At 44.1% G+C, this 26,655-nt stretch overlaps 1 protein-coding gene across 1 annotated transcript in view; it reads right to left on the reverse strand.

Moving 5' to 3' along the window:
- The window catches only part of LOC126457081 (chordin-like protein 1), a 672,845-nt gene that overhangs the window by 522,777 nt on the left and 123,413 nt on the right, over nt 1-26,655 (reverse strand). Inside the window, exon 2 of the mRNA XM_050093090.1 lies at nt 6,185-6,256. Coding sequence (XP_049949047.1) covers nt 6,185-6,248 — 64 coding nt within the window. The 5' untranslated portion in view covers nt 6,249-6,256. The remainder of the gene's footprint in view (nt 1-6,184; nt 6,257-26,655) is intronic.

Here is a 26,655-nt window from a genome sequence, read left to right on the forward strand (position 1 = left end):
TGCTTGACGAGGGCATTATTGAGCCTGCAGTAAGCTCATACAACAATCCATTACATGTTGTTGAGAAGAAAAATGGATCGATCAGGCTTGTCTTAGATTCGAGACAAATCAATACGATCATTATTCCTGAAACAGACAGGCCGCAAACGTTGGAAGAACTTCTTCAAAATTTTAATGGTGTAAAAGTGTTGTCTTCCATTGATCTCAGATCCAGCTTTTATCAGATCGAACTTCATCCAGAATGTAGAAAATACACAGCTTTCCTTTGTTTCGGCGTTTGTTATCAGTTTCGGAAACTTCCCTTTGGTTTGAACATTTCTTCAGCAGCATTCATTCGCGGGCTAAATTTCATATTACCCGAGTTCTTAAAACGTCACATCACCTTATATGTGGACGATATTCTAATAGCAGAAGCTTCATGGGAACTACATAATCGCATCCTCAACAGTTTGTTACGTATTTTTGCAGAATCTGGAATTACAGTTAACTTGGAAAAGTCTGAATTCGGTAGGACAAAGGTGAAGTTTTTGGGACATATTATTTCTTCTGAAGGCATTCAGCCGGATCCTGAAAAGTTAGAAGCAATCAGAGCCATTCCAGTTCCATTCACAAAAAGACAAGTCCGCAGTTTTCTAGGTCTCGTAAATTTTTACCGTCGTTTTCTGAATATGCAAATTCTTGTTACACCAAAACTTTGTTCTCTCACTGGAAAAATACTATTTGGAACTGGGACGAACAAGCATAATTGGAATTCAATTCTTTGAAAGAAGCGTTACTTCACGCGCCAATCTTAGCTCATCCAGATCTGTCACAAGATTTCTGCCTTAGCACGGATTCTTCTAAAGTCGGTCTTGGTGCCCATTTATTTCAAGAAGCCATAGAAAATGACACTACCATTCAGAAAACCATTGCTTTTGCTAGCCGAGTGCTAACAGAATCTGAAAAAAATTATTCCGTTATTGAATTAGAAGCTTTAGCTATCGTTTGGGCATTTAACAAATTCCGTTTCTTTCTTTCTGGTAAGCACGTAAAAGTATACAGTGATCATCGTGCATTACAATTTCTTATGTCTTCAAAATTAAATCATGACAGGTTAAAACGTTGGGCATTGTTTCTGCAAGAATTCCGCTTCACAATTGTCTACATTCCCGGCAAGGAGAACATTGTTGCGGACGCACTGTCACGCGCACCGGCTGGGCTTGAGAAAAGTACCACAGAAGGCAACCTCGAGAAAAATTTCAGTATTCTTTACATTCAGAAAGTCGCCTTTGAAAACTTCATCACCACATCTTTAAAGGACATTGCTCATGAACAAGATAAAGATCCGATTTGGAAAGACATCAAGAGCAAATAGCATGAAAAGACACACACACAGATTCGGCATTATTATCTGGTTAGAAACAACATACTGTTCAAACGCTGCACTGTTGATGACAAGCTATGTGTACTTTGCATTCCTGACGATTTTGTTAATAAGCTCATTTGGTACATTCATTTCAGCTACGCACATTTTGGTCCACGAAAATGTTATCATATTCTTCGAACGACTTGTTATTTTAACAATATGGAAAAAAGAATTCGAAGAGTCTTGTCTATTTGTAAACTTTGTCAAAAGGCGAAACCATCTACTGTCTCACATCGTGCTCCGTTGTTTCCTATTATTCCTTCTAAATTAAAAGAATTTGCTGCTGTTGATCTCTTGGGACCGCTTGTCAGAACATCCAATGGATTTTCGTACGTTCTAGTCGCTGTTGAACTTACTTCAAAATTTGTTTCTTTCACTCCGTTACGTAAAGCCACTGGACGATCTGTATCCAACGCCTTTGTTAAAAATTTCTTACGTGAAGTTGGCCACATTGCTAAAGTCATTTCAGATAACGGACCGCAATTTAGATCTGCTGTTTGGTCACGCACGCTTCGGAATCATAAAATCAAACCTGTTTTTATTTCATTGTACTCACCACATTGCAACCCGTCTGAACGGATTATGAAAGAAATCAATAAGCTTTGCAGACTTTATTGTCACAGAAAGCATCAGCATTGGGACAGATATCTACAATTATTTCAAAATGTGCTGAATGAAATGCCTCATGATTCCACTGCTTTACCACCCACTCTTGTACTAAAGAATGAAGAACCACCGAACAGAATCAGAGAGCTTGTACCTTTCCCAAATACACGTAAACTTCGACACAAAGACATAATTGATTTGGCTCTTAAAAATATAAAATCTGCAGCAGACAAAAGGAGAAAACTACACGGTAAAGCAAATGCAAAGAAATTATATATTGGTCAGAAAGTTCTCATTAAAGCTCATTCATTGTCACATAAGAAGAAACACTTGAGTCACAAATTCTTTCTAGTTTACAATGGACCTTACAGAATCCGACGTATACCACATGATAATTGCGTTGAAGTTGAAACTCTGCGTACTAGGAAGAGTAAAGGTTTACACCACATTTCACATGTAAAACCGTTTATTGAAAGATAATCTGCTTTTTAACTTTGTCATTGCCATAAAACTTTTCACTTTACATTACTAGTATGCTTGTCAGACTCAGAATCTGTTAACATGCAACAATGTTTGAAGTTAAATATCCAGTCAAGAACCAAGAGAACTTATTGAAACAGAAATGACGAATGCATTGTTATAGTGAACAGACGTCACAGTGTTATTGTGTGTGTACATTCTTGCTTGTTAGTTGCACGATTATGGAACGACTATAAGGCTTACATACTTAGAACATTTACCAGTACTGCTAATGAGATTTTAATGCAACATTTTGGTTTACTTGAAAATATATTCTGGACTTAAAGTACTTTCAGTGAGATACCAGATGGCACAGTGGTTAGTTTATGTGACAGCTACACGATTTTATCACGACACTACTAATGAGTGACAATTTACAATGTTGCTTTTGCGGTGTTTCTGTTTTATATCTGCACAGTTTTTCTGAATTATTCTGGAAAGTAAAACATGTTTTAGTAGTAACTTTTGTGGTATAGCTACAATGAGACTGCCTTTTCCGTAGCACAACAATACGTTACAGCACAGTACTTTCCTCATCACGGCAATAAGCGTAATAACTAAGACATTTATACGCAAAGCATTTCACTTTTGTGTATTATGAGGTAAGTACATTGACTTCTGCAGAACTTAGCTTTCGGAGGACGATAACTACGACACTTCCACACAGATTATGTTGCAACAAGACGCACATTTAGCGCTACAGTACACGTATTTGAGTGATTAATTTTGTACTTAAAACATTTATTTTTAAAGATTTTTGAATTACAAAGAAAGTTTTCCGTGATACATTTCATTCCATTGCTGTAATCTGTAACACCTGAGGGTATAATTACATTAATCCTCAGGGGGGTACATGCTTACTTTGTGTACCATGTGTGTGGCAACCACAAGGAACCCTAGCTAATAATGACATCGCACATCCCACAGAGAAACTTAACAAACCAGGAATTTATAAAATTGCATTTAGTCATTGCAACAAATATTACATTGGCCAAACGGGAAGAAATTTTAAAACCCGCTTTAAAGAACACATTGACTGTTTCAGACGTGGCAAACCGAATAAATCAGCTATAGCGAAACATATAAATGAAACAGGACACAGTGTTACAATAGATAACGATCTCAAAGTACTACATAATTTAGAAAAGAGCTGGAAAATGGACATCTTGGAAGAAATGGAAATATTCATATAATTCCATGGCCACATGGGGAATAACGAGATCCTGAATGAAATGACGGACTTCAAAAATTGAAATTTCTTTTCCAATTTCACTACAGTACTCCTAGAATAAAAGATATATAACATGACAGTTGTTTGACTCTAGCGCCAGCAATAGCTTAGAAATATGTAATATAAATAGTTTATATTATGATGTGTTCAATAATATTGTAACAGGTGCCCAATTTGTGATGTATTTCGTCAACATGTATCTGTAATACGATAACAAGACGTGCAGACGACATGTAAACATCTGACACCACATAGATCGACAAATCGATAGTCAAATCGAAACCAGCTGTATTTTGACCGCCATCTTGTCCACTGCACTACAGAACTGTTTGTGATAGTGTTTCCAAGTTACTGCTATGAACATGGCTGACGTTTGCAGCAACTGTATACACCAATTTGAGAAATATGTAATAATCTGCCCACTGGTTGCATAGATTTTCTATATACCTTGACCAGGTTTCGTCACCTCTAAGGATGACTTCATCAGAATGTAATTCTGGCAGATTTTTACATATTTTTCAAAAGCTACTGCTGTGTTAGCGACAATTTGTGAACAGTGACCAAGAGAGCCACGGAAATGGAAACACCGCAACGCATCACAACGAGACTGCCACGCCAGAAGAACAACGTGAGTAATAGTTACAAAACATTTTCGTGCGAACATCAGTCCAGCTTCCAAAGTGACATCACCTCTTACTAAGTTTTCTCTTTTTCCACAGGATGACCACAGCATTTACAAAAAGACTATGTAATATCAGTATGACCTTATTGTAACGTTGTTTTTGTAATCCCATTTAGCTTGAAGATGAGGTTTAACCCTCGAAACATGTCGCTAAATAAATAAGTAATACAATAGATGACAAAGTTTGTGACTGGTAGCGGTAATTTAAAAAAAAAAAACCTTTACATATTTCTTGAGACAGTCACGGTCGAAAAATAGTCAAAATGGCTTCAAAATAACGGACTAACATAGGGAAGGCCAGGAGATACACAGTCAAGGGCAAACCGAAGTGATGAATCTTAGGCTTCCGCTTCTAATGCCCTCAAATGATACTCCAAACGAAGCACGCGTGGCATTCCCTTATGTTTTCAGGACGTAGTTTGCGATGTGTTTCGTTTGAGACGCTTGTAATCGTTCCTGCTGCAGATAGCGTGAGGTCATATCAGTGATTTCCTTTCAATTAATCACCATTTGACCAGCAAAATATAATTCTCTGTTGCTTGACCATTACCCCTAGGTGCAATCAGACATCAGCTACTATTCCCCCCCCCCCCCCTCCCCTTGCCTTCCACCCCACCGTCTGTTACCCCTCCCCCACATTATCAACAACTTTAGCACCTAGCTAAACTGTGGAATAAAAGGCTTTCCTTGGAATACTTTTATTTTTAAAATTATGAAAGATGAACGATATTTAGTTTGTGTGTGTGTGTGTGTGTGTGTGTGTGTGTGTGTGTGTGTGTGTGTGTGTGTGTGCGGGCGGGTGTGTGTTAGGATGAATGACGAAGGAATTCGTGGTGCATATCAGCAAGTGCCACCCACAACTCCTTCTCAGCTAAGAAAGCTAACTATCCACTGTGAAGGCAGACACTCGTTACAAAACACACTTCCCCTGCATGACTCCTCTCCATTGCGGCACTTAAAATGTGTGCACTATAGTTACTGTTCATAAATGACTTGATTGCTGCACTCCTTACTTCTGAACTGGCAGGAATTGGAAGACTATAGGCTGTTAGTGCTTTGTGCTCGACCACAGTCACTAATAGTAATAGTAATAACAATAATAATAATAATAATAATAATGTGTACAGCACTATAGAAGCCCTTACGTAGTTACTGCTGTGCCATGCTGTCAATTAATTCATTAATCTCTTCCGAAGCGCGTAATGAAGCAATTTCTGGACTACTGAGGTACTATCTACAACTTGGAGAAAACATTTTCTTGAGATATTTAGCATTTTTTACGTATGTATCTCACTTTTATTGTCAGCTATATACGGGACAAAGCGCAACGTATGGAAGTAGTGAGTGGATTACGTCAGGAACTTGTAACCTCCATAGCATTAATGCCACTAATTGAGAAAAAGTAATTACTGATAACTTACACAATCAGTATTAGAGTCTTATGAACTAGTGAAAACAATCTAGTTTAGCGACTTAAGGAGAATCGAATCATTTAGTGTTTACCCCTCAGAAAATTTCACTTTGCCTCTCAGGGGTAATTACCCCCAGGCCGGGGACCACTGCGTTAGTTGTCATGTTATTGTACAACGTACGAAGCAAAGTAGATCCAGACTGTGAGATAGAACACCACCTTGCATTTATTACAATTTCCAGATGCCAGCTCAGTCAAGTTTCCACCTCTTCAGTTCTCCTATTGTTACATTACTCGTGTATTTTTGCTGCTGAGATCTGTTGTACTCACCAACACCGGCAAGGCTGCAGGTGAGGAAAACTGCGACGAGAAGCCGGCACCAGCTCACGACCATCGTGCTCCCTGCAACACAAACACCCCGCCCATTAGTCAGCCTGCCATTTCTTCCACCTCCGGCAAAAATCATTTTATTATGTAGTAGACTGTTTCATATGAGCGATGTGACATTTGGCCTACTCGTATAGCTTAATGCGCAGTGAACTCATTTGCTGGCCAGAGAGGTAGGCTAGATAGGGATCTAAACGGCGTATTTAATTAAAGACCAGTCAGATTGTGTTTCCTGGAGATTTTACATATTTCACTAAGCAAATGCCAGGACGTTTTCCCACCTCGGCGGTGATTCTTATTAACGATTAGAAACCCCCAAAGCGACGTAGATGATGCTGAGACAGGTAATTTAATACAAGACACATGGTGCCGCAATTGTCGGGAAATACTACGAAAATGGATGGCAAATGTTGAACATGTGATGTCACCAGATGGCGTACGGGGCCAAAGAGGTATTCGAACGAACTTGTGATGTCACAAAAAATGGTTCAAATGGCTCTGAGCACTATGGGACTTAACATCTGAGGTCATCAGTCCCCTAGAACTTAGAACTGCTTAAACCTAACTAACCTAAGGACATCACACACATCCATGCCAGAGGCAGGATTCGAACCTGCGACCGTAGCGGTCGCGCGGTTCCAGGCTGAAGCGCCTAGAACCTCTCGGCCACCAGCGGCCGGCTGTGATGTCACACTAGGAGGCTTCTCCGCCACACTTCGGGAACGTTCGGCTCCGTGCAGTCCACGGGAAATAAATATTTAATGGGAAAGGTACACACTTTAGGGCTTGATTTTGTCATGTGCTATTCCAGACTTGCATGCATTTAAACGGGCAGTCAAGAATTACTAAATCGTCTGGAATAGTTACTCGCTTCCCGCTGGAGGTGGCCGCTGGCGCTCGTACGACGTGGTGGAGATCTCTTCTGCACAGCACGTTCCAAGGCATCCTGGATATGCTCAATAATGTTCATGTCTGGAGAGTTCGTTGGACAACGGAAGTGTTTAAACTCAGAAGAGTGTTTATGAAGCCAGTCTGTAGCAATGTCCTGATGGAATTGACCAAGTCCGTCGGAAAGCACAACTGATCAGACAGGACGGTTACGTACGTGTCTAGACGTATCAGGGGTCCCATATCACTCCAACTGCACACGTCCCACACCTTTACAGAGCCTCCAACAGGTTGAACCGTCTCCTGCTGACCTGCAGGGTCCATGTGTTCATGAGGTTGTGTCCATACCCGTACAAGTCCATCCGCTCGATACAGTTTGAAACGAGACTCGTCCGTCCAGCCAACGTGTTTCCAGTCATCAAAAGTCCAATTTCGATGCTGACGGTCCCAGGCGAGGCGTAAAGCTTTGTGTAGTGCAGTCATCAAGGGTACACGCGTGGATCTTCGGCTCCAAAAGCCCATATCGCTGATGTTTCGTTGAAGGGCTCGCATGCTGACACTTGTTGATTGCCCCGCACTGAAAACTGCAGCAATTTGCGAAAGGGTTGCACTTCTGTCACGTTGAAATATTCTCTTGAGTCGTTGTTGGTCCTGTTCTTGAAGAATCTTTTTCCGGTCGCAGCGATGTTAGAGATTTGATGTTTTACGGGATTCCAGATATTCATGGTACACTCGTTAAATGGTCGTAGGGGAAAATACCAACTTCATTGCTACCTCAGACAGGCTGTGTGCCATCGCTCGTGTGCCGACTATAACACCACGTCCAAACTCACTTAAATCTTGATTGCCTGCCATTGTACCAGCCGTAACCGATCTAACAACTGCGCCAAACACTCGTTGCCTTACATAGGCGTTGCCGACCGCAGCGCCGTATTCTGCCTGATTACCTATGTCTGTATTTGAATACGCATGCCTATACGAGTTTCTTTGGCGCACCAATGTATGTACTTTTATAGAAGATGCTGTTGTTTAGTTAGCATTCTGTCTTCAGCATATATTTTAATGTACTTTTCATTTATTTGCATTTTTGAGTACTGCTTCACGTAGTGTATTTCCAGACGTTGTTTTTAATGTTGCCAGCCTTGTGTTTATCGTTATTGTTACAGTCGATTTGCACTGGTGTTCAAAATTAAAGCAACAAACAGAAATTTTTCAAGGTTGTGTTTATTTTACCACAAAACAGTCTACACATATGATAGTAAAGTAGAAATAATATAGGCATAAAGAATACAGACTATAACAAACTGCAACCTCCATAACGGTAGAACAAAAATGTTCTTCGTTTTTTCCAACTTAAGAATTTACACACACATTCCGATACCTGGTTAATGGGCTTAGTATGGGGTGACCACCTCTGGCAGCAATGCAGGCCTGATAAGAGACAGGGCGTGCTGTGAACGAGTCATCAACCTCATGCTGAGGCAATAACGGCCGTTCTTCCTGCAGCGCTGCTTGCAGTCTTGGAGAGTGGTTTGTGGATGCTGACTGATGCAAGCCGTCTCCACAGTGCATCCCAGACATGCTCTACGGGATTCAAATCGAGAGAGCGAGCAGGCCACGCCAGGTGTGTAATGTGTTCCGTTTCCGAGAAAACATCAACTACTCGTTCAGCAGTTCGAAGTCTGGGACCACAGCATCACGCTACAATCGCACATAAGGTCGCAAGATACCTGACAGCTGTTGAACCTTGCCAAGTTAACCGTACAATTCCCTAAAGAGGTGTTCGAGTGGTCAACATAATCCCTGTACACACCATTAGGGATCAGTCTCTTTCCACAATGGTTAGGTCCAGAAATCATGTTCCACTTTCCCTCCAGATGCGAATCCGTCGAGAGTCACTGTCCACACCAAATTGGTACTCATCTGTGAAAAGAACATTGGCCCACTGTTGGACCATCCAGGTGGCATGTTGACGGTTCCATTCTAGACGTCCCCTTCTATGAAGACGCATCAGAGGTACACATACAGCACGTCTCCGACAGTAAAGACCACTCTGCCGAAGCCTTCTGTACACCTTTTGCCTCGCTACAACACGTACAGTGGATGCTGTGAGGCCAGATGCCACTGAGGCTATAATGTCGTGCCCTTGCAGCCAAATAGCGGATCTCTCTTTCTGATGCTACACGTGGTCGCCCCCGGCTGGTCTTTGGGATACAGTTTCGATCTTTATGCACTGTCGCCACCTCCGAAAATCAACAGAACGATTCACATTAAGCCATCGGACCATATCAGTTTGGCCGGCCGGTGTGGCCGAGCGGTTCTAGGCGCTTCAGTCTGAAACCGCGCGACCGCTACAGTCGCAGGTTCGAATCCTGCCTTGGGCATGGATGTGTGCGATGTCCTTAGGTTAGTTAGGTTTAAGGGGCTCCGGAAAGGCTCAAAATCATGAAAAGTTCAATTTTTACTTTTTTGCGTTTTCTGAATCTGCAGACTATTACCTTTTAATAGATATATAATTTATTCAATTTCGAAGACTACAACTATTTTAAAATTTTTTTTGAAATGTGTTCTACATGGGCGTGACCCACTGTGGCGCTGTTAAACTGCTGTCAAATGGTGTTATTATTAACGTCCGTGTTCATCAGGTACATTTTAGTGATGTGAGATAAAGTATGTGTTGTGGCTAACCTGTGATGGTTCAATATATATCGCTGGTGTGACTGTCGATTGTTTCATGTTTATTTACTCTGTCGTTATCTCGAAAATATTCGTAATTAATTCTGTTTCTTGAGTCTCTGTTTTGTTGAAGTATAATAATGACTAAAAGTAAAGTTATTAGAAATCCTCTGAAGGCTTTTAAGAAAAGGAGAAATGTTGGAAAGCCAAAGGTATGTGTTATTACTGTAAACAATAAAGACGATAACCAAGTGAGTGAACCTAACCTCTCAAGTACACCTGCCCATAGCAGTCAAAGTGGGAAAGAAAATACTTCACAGAAGAAGCTTGGTTCAATGAGTGAAAACTATGAATGTTTTATGGGCGAATCGGATGTGAATGAAATATTTGATATGTCGGTTCTCAAAGGAATTGTTTCAAACTGTGTAAGATGTATTCATTGTAGTGAAGTTGGTCTGGAACTCTCCATAATAAAGCACGTAGGACTTGCTAGTGAAATACAACTGAAATGTGATAAGTGTTCATACATGACCACCTTTTGGAAGAGTGTTGCAGTAACTGCAACTGAAGAAAATGGTAGCAAAATCTACGAACACAACAACGAGCGATGCTTGCTTTAGACAAGGAACGCCTTCGGGCTGCAGACAGGGCTGTAAAGAGTCTAGAAATACAAGCAAGAGTAAACAGGAGGAGGAACAAGAGGAAGCTGGAGGAGGAGTTTGCAGAGGATGAAGATAATCCATCCTATGGACCTGGAATGCACTAAAAAGTTAATCCAATCTTTGTCGCTCGATTCCCAAAACTTTTATTTTCTCATACTAATTACATGTTTTCTAAGGATCTTCCAGACATATTTGTTTCAAACTTTCAGTAAATGTTACACATTAACTTCTGCATAATTTAACACAGCCTTTTTCCAAAAAACTGTATATTTTTGAATATATAAATAAAAAATTGCAAAAAAATGTTGTGAATTTTCATTACAATTGAAAAAAAATCATCTTTAATAACTGAACTAAAATTTTGTAAAATCCCTGTGTTAAGTTGTAGCCCATATTCCAATAAATAATCTGTAAATAGTTCAACTTCCTACCTCAAATACTTTGTGAGGAAAGATGTAATTTATAAGCGTTATTTTAACATTGCAAGTATAGGGCGTTCCGGAGCCCCGTAAGTAATTCTAAGTTCTCGGGGACTGATGACCTCAGATGTTAAGTCCAATAGTGCTCAGAGCCATTTGAACCATTCCAACATCAGTTTGCGACTGTCCTGATTCCATTCTTTCCATGGCCCTCCACCGCAGAGAGCCTGGCAGGCGTCTTCTCTGTGCCATACTGCATCGCCTGTGACTGTACACAGCGATTGTCGATGTGGGACTACAAGGCAAACAGTATCCCGTTTGACAGGTGCCCTGACGTCAACGTTGGCGTGGTTGTCCATTGACCGGAATGCCATGTTCCATGCACGACGCGGTCAGATGGACATCTGTTGACACTTTGTGTGATTATATCATGAATTAGACGCAGGACGGGGAAATAACAGCTCGTTCCTTTACTTTTGGACTCCAGTGTATTTTGGGTAGGAGTGTAGGAGTTTGGGCATTAGATACAGTGAACACATAAGATCTGTAAAATGTCACCTACTAATCCACATTTGCAGTGTATTTTACGGCGATGGACCACAGCCAATAACAGCCTTCCACACGAGCTAATAATTGAAAAAAAAATTGTCACGTTGAGAAAAACGTAGTAGAAGGCAAAGAAAAGGAAACAAACTCTGTTTCCTGCTGGTAAAGCACCGTCCAGAGGTCGAAATTCTATTAACACAAAACAAAACTGAAACGACTAAGCTATCCAAGGACGACACACGATGTTCCCATCAGATTCCCCCAGGTTTTGACTAATCCACGATTACTAATATACTTTCTTCCAGGAGTGACACTCAGTAAAATTTGGATGCTGAGAGATGGAGCACTGACGGGAGTGAAGCTTTGAGAGCGGGTGAGGAGTCGTGCTTGGATAGCTCTTTAGAGCATTTGCCAGCGAAAGGCAAAGGTCCCAGGTCCGAGCTCAAATTACCCGTCTGGTACACACCAAACAAGGCGGCGTTTCGTAAACTTTGTAGCATTGCGAACTTGTCAGAGACTTGACGACATGAAAACTAGGCGGCGTTTCGTAAACTTTGTAGCATTGCGAACTTGTCAGAGACTTGACGACATGAAAACTACAGCAATTAAAAAAAAAAAAAAGAAACAGATTAGAGAAACATTTCACGAGTCTTTGTAGGATGCTCGAAATCATCCGCAGCAACTGAGATGCTCATACGTTAGTCGCGTAAGGAGGACACCGCGTGAAATTCCTTCAGAAAAATACCCTCTAGCGCCTCTTTAGAATTTGTCGATTCTAAATTAAATATTGAGTTTCAAATTCTGCTTCGGCATCTCATTTGCACGTGATTTTGAGCCTCATACAACTGTTCGTCAACTGTTTCTCTAATATTTTCTCTTAGTTTTAAACAAATCATTTCACAAAACTTTTGACTGCTTTTTTCCAAATTATTTTTTATTTTCAAGTTCTCGCCAGAGAGTAGGAAATATATTTAAATATCGATCGGAATTCAAGGAATTGTTTCTTTTTGTACAAACTTGGATCTCACGATGGTCAGTTTGATACTACACTTGTCTGTTTCCTTCTCTTCGTTTGCTTACGAAAGTTCGAACAAAAAGCCGTGGTTTATTTTCTAGCAAGTCTTGTTTTTGCCCCACTCAAACATTTGACCAAAAAAGTAAGTGGATGCAACTCACCGACATCTCCCATAAAATATTTTCGTAATTAACAAAGTAATGTGGACAGCAGAAATTAACAAATAAAGAGCAGCAGTAAAATAAATAACATTAAAGCACGAAATAACTGAAACACTAACAATTTAATTTTGGTCCAAGTAATTTTTCATTCAATATTAAATACAATACTTTAAAGAAATCTTTATTAGTTAAAATATCTGCTGCACTGTATTGACAGAATGTGACGCGGATCACAGCTAAAGCAGCTATAAAGGTAAATATTTTTTATAAAAACCTATAAAGGTAAATATTTTTTATAAAAACGCTTTGAATATAAAGGCTGTCATGTAAGATTTTACTTGTGGTTCGACAGAAAAGAACCCACTGATACTGATGAAACATCACCAAAATATGCATGTGTGAAGAAAGAAAGAAACTGTGTTCTCGACGAGACTGAAAATTTTCAACAATATATTTATTGTTGGAACAAACGCAGACACTCGCGGAAAGCGAGTTTTGAAAAAGAAATACCAGCTCAAGACGAATTAAGAAACAATTGAAGAGTTGGTTCCGGCCATTGTCAATTTCAATAAGTTCTTTCGGATTTAGGCCTCGATAAGTAAGATGTGTTGATGACCAAGAAGAATTCCGCAGAAACTCTTGACGCTGCAGACGTTTAAGAATTTCGATGTGAATGCAGAGACATTTGCGAAATATCCAGTCTCCCTGTTCAGACAAGCAGCTCCTCGAGAGCCGAGATCATCTGTGCAAACAAAAAGTGCTACTCCGAAGTGGCGAGAATGGCACAGTTCAGGAATGGCGGGGCGCATCAAATCAGTCAGAAGACCGACGAAACAAAAGAGTCATTGTACGCCGACATAGAGACCAGAAACGGGGGGAGTACGAGTCTAATGTTGAGTGTTGCATACACTATAAATGAAGACGGCGCTGTTATCGCTGGTGTAATCCTGCGAGTATGGTGACCTTGGAAACTGCCCGACTGCGGTCGTTTCCTACTAGTCTATTCCTTCTCTCTTACTGAAGCGTGCTTGGGCGAGGCAAGTCGTGACTTGGAACGATCTAGAGTGCACGATCATTCTGTTGTAAAGTAGACTGACAGGGTGAAGTAACCGATTGTCGAGATGAGATGGCCTCTAACGAACCTATGTTACATAGGACTGTCGAAGGTGTAAGACGAAAATTAAGCGATGCAGTGTATACAGTTGCATATGTGCTCTACTTAGTGGAAGAGTGATGTCCGAAAAAAGTTTGATGCTGTGGTCCATGCTTCAGAAAATAATCACATCTGTTCATCCAATGGAAAGAAAATAGTTGTATTCTTGTTTACCGCACCTCCACCATGAGAAACACATGCACTCCATCAAACTAAAACCGGGCTCACAACAAGGTCTATATCTACATATATACTCCGCTAGCCACCAAGCAGTGTGAGGCGGAGGTCACAATTCGCGCCAAAGTCATATTTCCCCCCGTCTGTTCCAGTCGCGGATCGCACGAGGGAAAAACGACGGTCTGAACGCCTCAGTACGAGCTCTAATTTCCCTTGTCTTTGAATGATGACCATTGGGCGATTTGAAAGTTGGTGGTAATAATAGATGCTCTACATCCTCAGCGAAGACCGGATTTCGGAATTTAATGAGCACACCCTTCCGCTTAGCGCGCCGTCTATCTGCAAGAGAGATTTGTAACGCTCTCGCGATGGCTAAATGTACCAGTCACGAATTTTGCCGCTCTTCTTTGAACCTTGTCAGACCAACTGGTAAGGGTCCCATACAGGCGAACAATGCTCTAAGACTGGACGAACTAACGTGTTGTAAGCTATTTCCTTTGTTGAAGGACTGCATCTCTTCAGGATTCTACCAATAAACCGCAATCTAGAGTTCGCCTTTCCCGTTACTTGTGTAATCTGATCATTTCATTTGAGATCATTTCTAATAGTCATCCCCAGATACTTGATGGATGTTACCACTTACAAAGACTGGGCATTTATTTTGTACTCGTACATTAATGGGGATTTTCGGCTTGTTATACACAGTAGGTTACATATACTAATATTGTGATACCTGCCAGTCATTACACCACGCATTTATTTTCTTCAAATCCTCATTGACTTGTTCACAACTACAGGATCATCGGCAAACAGTCAAACGCCGCTGTCAATACCATCAGCCAGATAGTTTATGTAACTTGCAAAAAGCAGCGGACCTGTTACACTGCCATGGGGAACACCTGAAGTTACGCTGGTTTCTGTTGAAGTCACCCAGTTCAGAACGACATACTGCTGTTTGTCTGTTAGAAAACTTTCCATCCAACCGCATATGTCATCGGATAGGCCATAAGCGCTCAATTTATAGAGCAAGCGAGAGTGCGGAACTGAGTCGAACGCCTTTCGAAAGTCGAGAAATATGACATCATCCTGGGAGCCGGTATGTAGAGCCTGTTGTATATCATGCACAAAGAGGGCCAGCTGTGTCTCGCACGACCGCTGTTTCCTAAAACCGTGCTAGTTTCTGCAGATGAGCTTCTCAGAGTCTAGAAAGATCATTATGTCTGAACACAAAATATGTTCCATGACTCTACAACAAATCGATGTCAGTGAAATTGGACGGTGATTATGGGCATTCGATTTTCTACCCTTTATATAGATTGCTATGGCTGATCAGCTAGAACATTATGACTACCGGCCTACAATCGATATAAATCCCTCCAGGCGATAGGAAGGTCACCTGATGAGGAATGACTGCTTGTCGGACACAAGCACGGTGCATGTAGTATCACTGAGCGTGGGGTCCGTGTGTAGAATGGGGAAGGCGGGCGATCTATCTGAGTTTGACCGAAGGAGGATTGTGATGGTCCGGAGGTTTTGCGCGAGCATTTCGGAAACTGCATGACTTGTCGGGTGTTCCAGGGGTGCTGCGGTGAGTTTGTGGCAAAACAAAGGTGAGACCATGTTTAGACGTTCGTGGTGTTTGGCGGCCAGCCCTCATTACAGATATCGGACGTCGTAGGCTAGACCGACTGGTAAAACAGGACAGGCGGTGAATTGTGGCGCAGTGAACATCAGACTTTATTGCCAGGCAGAATACAAGCGTGTCTGAACACACAGTGCGGCAACACTCTTAACGACGGGCCACCGCTGCCGAGCATCCATACACATGCCAACGTTAACACCACGACATCGACTGAAATGGGCACGTGACCATTTGCGGAGTGGTAGAGTGTTGCATGGTCTGTTGAGCCCCCCCCCCCCCCCCTCGATACCTTCATCATGACGATGGGAGGGCGCGAATGCGTCATCTTCCAGGGAAACAGCCCCTTGACATCTGTACTGCAGGACGGAGAGAAGCCGGCGACGGCTCCATTATGCTCTGGGGAATATTCACGTGGGCTTCCATGGCTGCAGTGGAGGTCGTACAAGGCACCATGAAGGCCAAGCAGTATTGTACAATGGTTGCACACCACGTACACCCCTTCATGACGATCGTGTTTCCCGACGGCAGTGGCATTTTTCAACAAGATAATGTGCCATGTCACAAGACCAGCAGTGTGACTGAGTGGTTCGAGAAACACCGTGGCGAATTCCAATTGGTGTGCTGGCCCCCAGATCGCCAGATCTGAACCCGATCGAACACATGTGAGATATGATTGAACTTGGCGTCAGAGCTCATCGCCGCTCTCCTGGAATTAGATGAATTGTGTTTGATTGCTCCCATGCCACGACGTGACGCCGCTGTTATCCGTGCCAAAGTTGGACATACCGGCGGTTGTTTAGGTGGACATAATATTCTGCCTGATCAGTGTATTACGTTAGTGCGACCAAAAGGCGCACAATTTCTGCACTCTTTTGATCATGGCAGTTTGTGTTTATGGGCCAACAGCGGATTTTGTGTATCATTCTTTTCTCTAACTTTCGAAAACAGTTGTAAACTTATTTTAATAATTAATCACAATTTAGTGAATGCACTACATATTCATGTTCTCTAGCACTATCTTCGCAGACATGGTATGTGTCGAAAGTGTGCGTATGTCAAGATACTTATTAGACATTCTCTGAAGACATGTGAAATATTGAAATAAGCAGTGAACACATGGTCTGTCGTGGGGCGATCTCTCTGTTTTTAAAATAATTGAAAAGCCACGATCGCTTCAATATCGTTTACTAGATGACCAGTTTCAGCACTCTGAAGGTGCCATCATCGGATCTGTGAAGGTATAACATAAAAGGTTTGAGGGAGGGCTTACATGAGTTAACTATATACATCACAATTATTACAGAACCACATACCTGAAACGTGGATAACATTTATAAAGCCATATGGACATCATGGCATATGAGGCAGACCATCTGATAAAAATCATTGTCACAACCAATAAGAAATAATAAAAAAACTGCTCTCATGGTCTCTCTTTCGATAAAATATAAAACTGAAGTCACCAGATGAAATTACAACTGCTCGCCTAACACCGGTCGGCATCACCACTGCCCTATTCCGCGCAGGCGCACCTGCTGTGATTCTAGCGGTTCACAACCGGCCAACAGATAGCGCTGTCCAAGCAGCACACAGACAGTCCCATGGTATAACCACTCATTGCTACTAAAATGCGGTTGTAGACCTCCAGAATCACAGCAGGTAAGATGGTCTGTCTCATGTGCCATGATGTCCATATCGTTTTATAAATGTTATTCACGTTTCTGGTATGTGGTTCTGTAATAATTGTGATGTACACTCCTGGAAATTGAAATAAGAACACCGTGAATTCATTGTCCCAGGAAGGGGAAACTTTATTGACACATTCCTGGGGTCAGATACATCACATGATCACACTGACAGAACCACAGGCACATATACACAGGCAACAGAGCATGCGCAATGTCGGCACTAGTACAGTGTATATCCACCTTTCGCAACAATGCAGGCTGCTATTCTCCCATGGAGACGATCGTAGAGATGCTGGATGTAGTCCTGTGGAACGGCTTGCCATGCCATTTCCACCTGGCGCCTCAGTTGGACCAGCGTTCGTGCTGGACGTGCAGACCGCGTGAGACGACGCTTCATCCAGTCCCAAACATGCTCAATGGGGGACAGATCCGGAGATCTTGCTGGCCAGGGTAGTTGACTTACACCTTCTAGAGCACGTTGGGTGGCACGGGATACATGCGGACGTGCATTGTCCTGTTGGAACAGCAAGTTCCCTTGCCGGTCTAGGAATGGTAGAACGATGGGTTCGATGATGGTTTGGATGTACCGTGCACTATTCAGTGTCCCCTCGACGATCACCAGTGGTGTACGGCCAGTGTAGGAGATCGCTCCCCACACCATGATGCCGGGTGTTGGCCCTGTGTGCCTCGGTCGTATGCAGTCCTGATTGTGGCGCTCACCTGCACGGCGCCAAACACGCATACGACCATCATTGGCACCAAGGCAGAAGCGACTCTCATCACTGAAGACGACACGTCTCCATTCGTCCCTCCATTCACGCCTGTCGCGACACCACTGGAGGCGGGCTGCACGATGTTGGGGCGTGAGCGGAAGACGGCCTAACGGTGTGCGGGACCGTAGCCCAGCTTCATGGAGACGGTTGCGAATGGTCCTCGCCGATACCCCAGGAGCAACAGTGTCCCTAATTTGCTGGGAAGTGGCGGTGCGGTCCCCTACGGCACTGCGTAGGATCCTACGGTCTTGGCGTGCATCCGTGCGTCGCTGCGGTCCGGTCCCAGGTCGACGGGCACGTGCACCTTCCGCCGACCACTGGCGACAACATCAATGTACTGTGGAGACCTCACGCCCCACGTGTTGAGCAATTCGGCGGTACGTCCACCCGGCCTCCCGCATGCCCACTATACGCCCTCGCTCAAAGTCCGTCAACTGCACATACGGTTCACGTCCACGCTGTCGCGGCATGCTACCAGTGTTAAAGACTGCGATGGAGCTCCGTATGCCACGGCAAACTGGCTGACACTGACGGCGGCGGTGCACAAATGCTGCGCAGCTAGCGCCATTCGACGGCCAACACCGCGGTTCCTGGTGTGTCCGCTGTGCCGAGCGTGTGATCATTGCTTGTACAGCCCTCTCGCAGTGTCCGGAGCAAGTATGGTGGGTCTGACACACCGGTGTCAATGTGTTCTTTTTTCCATTTCCAGGAGTGTATATACGAGGGCTGTCCAGAAAATAAGTTACGATTGATCGCGAAATGAAAATCACAGTGAAAATCAGAAATGTTTCATTTGTAACAGTTAGCTACACCTTTCAGCTACTTCTCTGTGTAGTCGCCGTTCTGACTCAGACATTCGTCGTAGCGTTGTACCAACTTTCCAATAGCCTCGTCACAGAAGGCAGCCGCCAGTGCTTTCCGCCAATTCTCTACGCTGGCCTAAAGCTCGTTGTCTGGGCCAAAATGTTGTCTTCATAACCAACGGTTCGTTTGAGCAGAGGTGAAACTCAGTGGGAGACAATTACAGGCTGTATTGTGGGTAACCAAACATTTCCAATTGAAACGATGCAGGAACATCTTCATTGCCCCTGCAGAATGAGGCTGAGAATTGTCTTGAAGAAGAAACCGCACGACAGTTATGTAATGTTGGTTCCATAGCTTCAGGGGAAAATTCTCACCAGGCCCTCGTACTTGGCGGGAGACACTATTTTCTATAACATCTTTACGCGCTCACTAAGACCTCAGGAATGAAAAGAGCGACATAATTCTGCCTAGAGTCATACTAGAGACACTGCCCAACACATCTTTACAAAGCTTTATCGGATTTTCATAGTCGTTTCCATTTCGCGACCGATCGTAACTTACTTTCTGGACAGCCCTCGTAGTTAACTCATGTAAGCCCTCCCTCAAACCTGTTATGTTATACCTTCACAGATCCGATGATGGCACCTACAGAGTGCTGAAACCGGTCATCTAGTAAACGATATTGAAGCGATCGTGGCTTTTCAATTATATTAAAATAAGTTTACAAGTCTTCGAAAATTTTTATGCTTATACAGGATGCCCCAGAAATGTAGAGGGTGTAGAGGGTCGTCTTGAGCAACAAATCGAGGATATGAGCCAGTTTCCGGAAACGACATCCAGATAAAAATGATTATAGGTCGACGCTAAAACTTCTCTCACGGTATAAAGATTTGTTTGAGAGACGAACAGCAGTATGGGTGGAACGAGCAGACCGCGTCAGATAGAAGGAGCCGAGACCCACGAGAATGACAGGCCGCGGCGCGTACGTCACAGCACATGACTGCAGGTCCGACGACTGCCAGCAGCCGTCTCTGGCGGGGAGCGAGTGACGAGTTTAATGATCCTCAACTGCGCGTTTAAATGCAAGCAAGTTCTCGATATCACACGACAAAAGTATGATCTTTAATTGTTCAATTGAATATTGATTTCCCGTGGGTCCTGCACGGAGCCGAAAGATGCCGAGATGTGGCGGGCAAGCCTTCTAGTCTGACGTCACAGGGCCTGTATATCTCGTAGGCCTCGGAGTTAGCTCCCATTTGTGAGCGGCGAGGAGCTACGTGGGCGCCCGGTTTCTGGAAACGGGAGATATCGCTGACGTATCTAAACCGACCATGTCGGTGACTGTTTCACCTACAACAGGGTAGAAGACAGCACTCTCTCTTAACTGATTTTCTGTTGTGATGTAACATATACATATGGAAAGCAAGTAACGTGTAAATTCAGTAACACTGACAGCAAGCGGATCACTGTTTTATGTAGGCATTTGAGACGTACACTATGTGATCAAAAGTATCGACACCTGGCTGAAAATGACTTACAAGTTCGTGGCGCCCTCCATCGGTAATGCTGGAATTCAGTATGGTGTTGGTCCACCCATAGCCTTGATGACAGCTCCAACTCTCGCAGGCATACGTTCAATCAGGTGCTGGAAAGTTTCTTGGGGAATGGCGGCCCATTATTCACGGATTTCTGCACTGAGGAAAGATATCGATCGTGGTAGGTGAGGCCTGGCACGAAGTCGGCGTACCAAAACATCTCAAACATGTTCTATAGGATTCAGGTCGGGACTCTGTGCGGCCAGTCCATTAGGATGTTATTGTCGTATAACCATTGCGCCATAGGCCGTGCATTGTGAAGAGGTGCTCGGTCCTGTTGAAAGATGCAGTCGCCATCCCCGAATTGCTCTTCAAAGGTGAGAAGCAAGAATGTGCTTAAAACATCAATGTAGGCCTGAGCTATCATAGTGCCACTCAAAACAACAAGGGGTGCAAGACCCCTCCATGAAAAACACGACCACACTACAACACCACCGACTCCGAATTTTACTTTCGGCACTACACACGCTGGCAGATGACGTTCACCATACCCACACCCTGCCATCGGATCGCCGCATTGTGTACCGTGATTCTTCACTCCACACAACGTTTTTCCACTGTTCAGTCGTCCAATGTTTACGCTCCTTACACCAAGCGAGGTGTCGTTTGGCATTTACCGGCGTGATGTGTGGCTTATGAGCAGTCGCTCGACCATGAAATCCAAGTTTCCTCACCTCTCACCTAACTGTCACAGTACTTGCAGTGGATCCTGATGCAGTTTCGAATTCCTGTGTGATGGTTTGGATAGATGTCTGCCTATTGCACATTACGACCCTCTTCAACTGTCAGCGGTCTCTGCCAGTCAACAGACAAGGTCGGCCAGTGCACTTTTGTGCTGTACGTGTCCCTTCACGTTTCCACTTCACTGTCACATCGGAAACAGTGGACCTAGAGATGTTTAGGAGTGTGGAAATCTCGCGTGCAGACGTGTGACACAAGTGACACCGAATCATCCAACCACGTTTGAAGTCCTTGAGTTCCGTTTAGCGCCCCATTCTGCTCTCTCACGATGTCTGAAGACTACTGAGGTCGCTGATATGGAGTACCTGGCAGTAGCTGGCAGCACCTAACGTGAAAAACGTGTTTTTTTGGGGTGTCCGGATATGCTTCAAATGGCTCTCAGCACTATGGGACTTAACATCTGAGGTCATCAGTCCCCTAGAACTTAGAACTACTTAAACCTAACTAACCTAAAGACAACACACACACACACCCATGCCCGAGGCAGGATTCGAACCCGCGACCGTAGTGGTCGCGCGGATCCAGACTGTAGCGCCTAGATCCGCTCGGCTAATCCCGCGCGGTGACAGTCGTAACTCATACGTGCTGAATGTTAATGTTGCATTTTAACTTCTGATCTCCTCAATGCTGACGTTCTTGTATGATCTTAAAATGACAGTTCACTTCCCGCATAACGAACTTTGATGTGAAGACGTAATTAGCACCGAAATTGAGAAAAATCAACAACACTGAATTTTTTAAAGGGCATCGCATTCGTTGACTGTAGAAATTATCTGTTTCACAACTGACGTTTCGGCCTTTGGGTCATTTCAAGCGATACTGCAAAAGATTTTGCTTCAGCAAATGTTATACTTTAAACTCCCTCGACATGTGTACATGTCCTCGTCCAAATTAGGCCTTTTTAACTATAGAAATATTTTGTAGTACGATCTGAAAACGACCAAGATGCAGAAACTGCAACTGTGAAATAAAATATTTCTATAGTCAATGGCGAATGTGATGCCCTTCAAAAAATTCCACATGACTGAGTTTGCCAATAAACAACATCGAATATGGCAAATAAAATCGAATCTGACAAACAACACCGAATTTGGCAAAAGACACAAAAAAATGGTTCAAATGGCTCTGAGCACTATGGAACTTAATATCTGAGGTCATCAGTTCCCTAGAACTTAGAACTACTTAAACCTAATTAACCTAAGGACATCACACACATCCATGCCCGAGGCAGGATTCGAACCTGCGCCCGTAGTTCCAAGTTCTAGGGTTCTGATGACCTCAGAAGTTAAGTCCAATAGCGCTCAGAGTATTTTTTTGACAAAACAGCACCTAATTTGACAAAAGCAAGACAGAATTTGGTAAAAACAACACCGAATTCGGTAAAAGAAAGCATTTAATTTGGTAAAAGACACACAATTTTGTAAAAAGAACACTGAATTTGGGAAAAACCCACCGATTTTGGCAAAAAGGTCACAAAAAATTTGACAAAAATAGCAACTAATTTGGCAGAAATAACAACGAATCGAACAAAACGAAAATAAACACTCACTTGGGCAAAAAAGTAACACCGAATTTGACAAATATAACGCCGAATTTGGCCATGAAATTTAACTATTTTTCCTGTCCTTAGCTATAACCAATAGTTAAAAGGCAGTGATGCAGTTTAGTTAAATTAGTACTCCGTCCGGACAGATCTCGGAAGGCCAAACGGTACCGACTGACCGCCATGTTATCATCACCCGACAGGCATCATTCGACGGAGATACAGAGCGGCATGTGGTTTGCTCACCGCTCTCGCGGCCGTTGGCAGTTTTCGCGACGAATACCGCTCAATGAAAAAGCTCCTAAATTGACCTCACAAGGACTGAGTGCACCCGTCACAATAGCGCTCAGATGACCCGGACGGTCACCCATCCAAGTGCTAGCCAAGCCCGAAGTGATCTGACGGGAACATGTGTTACCACTGCGGCAGAGCCATTGGCAGTTAAATTGGTAGATTGACTGCAAATACACTACTGGCCATTAAAATTGCTACACCACGAAGATGACGTGCTACAGACGCGAAATTTGACCGACAGAAAGAAGATTCTGTGATATGCAAATGATTAGCTTTTCAGGGCATTCACACAAGGTTAGCACCGGTGGCGACACCTACAACGTGCTGACATGAGGAAAGTTTCCAACCGATTTCTCATACACAAACAGCAGTTGACCGGCGTTGCCTGGTGAAACGTTGTTGTGCAGCCTCGTGTATAGAGGAGAAATGTGTACCATCACGTTTCCGACTTTGATGAAGTCGGATTGCAGCCTATCCTGATTGCGGTTTATCGTATCGCGACATTGCGTCTCGCGTTGGTCGAGATCCAATGACTGTTAGCAGAATATGGAATCGGTGGGTTCAGGAGGGTGATACGGAACGCCGTGCTGGATCCCAACCGCCTCGTATCACTAGCAGTCGAGATGACAGGCATCTTATCCGCATGGCTGTAACGGATCATGCAGCCACGTCTCGGTCCCTGAGTCAACAGATGGGGACGTTTGCAAGACAACAACCATCTGCACGAACAGTTCGACAACGTTTGCAGCAGCATGGAGTATCAGCTCGGAGACCATGGCTGCGGTTACCCTTGACGCTGCATCACAGACAGGAGCGCCTGCGATGGTGTACTCAACGACGAACCTGGGTGCACGAATGGCAAAACGTCATTTTTTCGGATGAATCCAGGTCCTGTTTACAGCATCATGATGGTCTAATCCGTGTTTGGCGACATCGTGGTGAAAGCACATTGGAAGCGTGTAGTCGTCATCGCCATACTGGCATATCACCCGGCCTGATGGTATGGGGTGCCATTGGTTACACGTCTCGGTGACCTCTTGTTCGCATTGACGGCACTTTGAACAGTGGACGTTACATTTCAGACGTGTTACGACCCGTGGCTCTAGAATTCAGTCGATTCCTGCGAAACCCTACATTTCAGCACGATAATTCACGACCGCATGTTGCAGGTCCTGTACGGGCCTTTCTGGATACAGAAAATGTTCGACTGCTGCCCTGGCCAGCACATTGTACAGATCACTCACCAACTGAAAACGTCTGGTCAATGGTGGTCAAGCAACTGGCTCGTCACAATACACCAGTCACTACTCTTGATGAACTGTGGTATCGTGTTGAATCTGCATAGGCAGCTGTACCTGTACACGCAATCCAAGCTCTGTTTGACTCAATGCCCTTGCGTATCAAGACCGTTATTACGGCCAGAGGTGGTTGCTCTGGGTACTGATTTCTCAGGATCTATGCACCCAAATTGCGTGAAAATGTAACCACGTGTCAGTTCTAGTATAATATATTTGTCCAATGAATACCCGTTTATAATCTACATTTCTTCTTGGTGTAGCAATGTTAATGGCCAGTAGTGTAATTTTACGGTGTCTGAGAGGAATCAGCCGGCCTGTGTGGCCGTGCGGTTCTAGACGCTTCAGTCTGGAACCGCGTGACCGCTACGGTCGCAGGTTCGAATCCTGCCTCGGATGTGTGTGATGTCCTTAGGTTAGTTAGGTTTAAGTAGTTCTAAGTTCTAGGGGACTGATGACCACAGATATTAAGTCCCATAGTGCTCAGAGCCATTTGAACCATTTGAGAGGAATCACCGTGATCAGAACCGGCAGTTAATGTAAATTTACTTATCAGCAGCACTTGGAGATCCTATAATTTGACTTTTTCAGAAGTTCTTTTGGTGTAATGGGTAATGGGAATTTACTTTCCCCGACAATCGGTTGGCGTCGGAGAGAGGCGTCTGGACGAGCGGCCGGACTCGGGCGCCGGGACCACTGGCCGCGGGGCGGGCTGTAAGGGCCTGATTCGGCAATAAACTGCCCGCTGGTCGCGAATAAAGTATTGGAGCGCGGGCCGGAATCGATACCCGCAGAGAGATGAGGCCGCACTCTCCCAGCTCAAGGACACCGCCACAGACACACTCCTCGCTAGCCATGCCGACAATCACACTCACACGCCGTCTGCCTGTCTGTCTTGTAAGGAGACCACACTTGTATTTTATCATTTGTTATGATATGTGAAGTTCAGAACTCAAATATCAATCAACACTGATGTGACGAAAGTCATCAGAGAGCTACACCACTGGCCATTAAAATTGCTACACCAAGAAGAAATGCAGATGTTAAACGGGTATTCGCTGGACAAATATATTACACTAGAGCTGACATGTGATTACATTTTCACGCAATTTGGATGCATAGATCCTGAGAAATCAGCACCCAGAACAACCACCACTGGCCGTAATAACGGCCTTGATGCTCCTGGGCATTGAGTCAAAGAGGGCTTGGATGGAGTGTAAAGGTACGGCTGCCCATGCAGCTTCAACACGATACCACAGCTCATCAAGACTGGCGTATTGTGACGAGCCAGTTGCTCGGCTACCATTGGCCAGACGTTTTCATTTGGTGGGAGATCTGGAGAATATGCTAGCTGGGGCAGCAGTCGAACATTTTCTGTATCCAGAAAAGCCCGTACAGGACCTGCAACATGCGGTCGTGCATTATCCTGCTGAAATGTAGGGTTTCGCAGGGATCGAATGAAGGGTAGAGCCACGGGTCGTAACACATCTGAAATGTAACGTCCACTGTTCAAAGTGCCGTCAATACGAACAAGAGGTAACCAAGACGTGTAACCAAAGGCACCACGTACCATCACGCCTGCTGATACGCCAGTATGGCGATGACGAATACACGCTTCCAATATGCGTTCACCGCGATGTCGCCAAACACGGATGCGACCATGATGATGCTGTAAACAGAACCTGGATTCATCCGAAAAAATGACGTTTTGCCATTCGTGCACCCAGGTTCGTCGCAGGCGCAGGCGCTCCTGTCTGTGATGCAGCGTCAAGGGTAACCGCAGCTATGATCTCCGAGCTGATAGTCCATGCTGCTGCAAACGTCGTCGAACTGTTCGTGCAGATGGTTGTTGTCTTGCAAACGTCCCCATGTGTTGACTCAGGGACGGAGACGTGGCTGCACGTTACAGCCATGCGGATAAGATGCCTGTCATCTCGGCTGCTAGTAATACGAGGCCGTTGGAATCCAGCACGGCGTTCCGTATTACCCTCCTGAACACACCGATTCCATATTCTGCTAACAGTCATTGGATCTCGACCAACGCGAGCAGCAATGTCGCGATACGATAAACCGCAATCGCAACAGGCTACAATTGGATCTTTATCAAAATCGGAAACGTGATGGTACGCATTCCTCCTTCTTACACGAGGCAGCACAACTACGTTTCACCAGGCAGGTATGAGAAATCGGTTGGAACTTTCCTCATGTCAACACGGTATAGGTGTCGCCACCGGCGCCGACCTTGTGTGAATGCTCTGAAGAGCTAATCATTTGCATATCACAGCATCTTCTTCCTGTGAGTTAAATTTCGCGTCTGTAGCACGTCATCTTCGTGGTGTAGC

The sequence above is a fragment of the Schistocerca serialis genome, chromosome 1 (assembly GCF_023864345.2).
Source record: "Schistocerca serialis cubense isolate TAMUIC-IGC-003099 chromosome 1, iqSchSeri2.2, whole genome shotgun sequence".
Classification (NCBI taxonomy): domain Eukaryota; kingdom Metazoa; phylum Arthropoda; class Insecta; order Orthoptera; family Acrididae; genus Schistocerca; species Schistocerca serialis.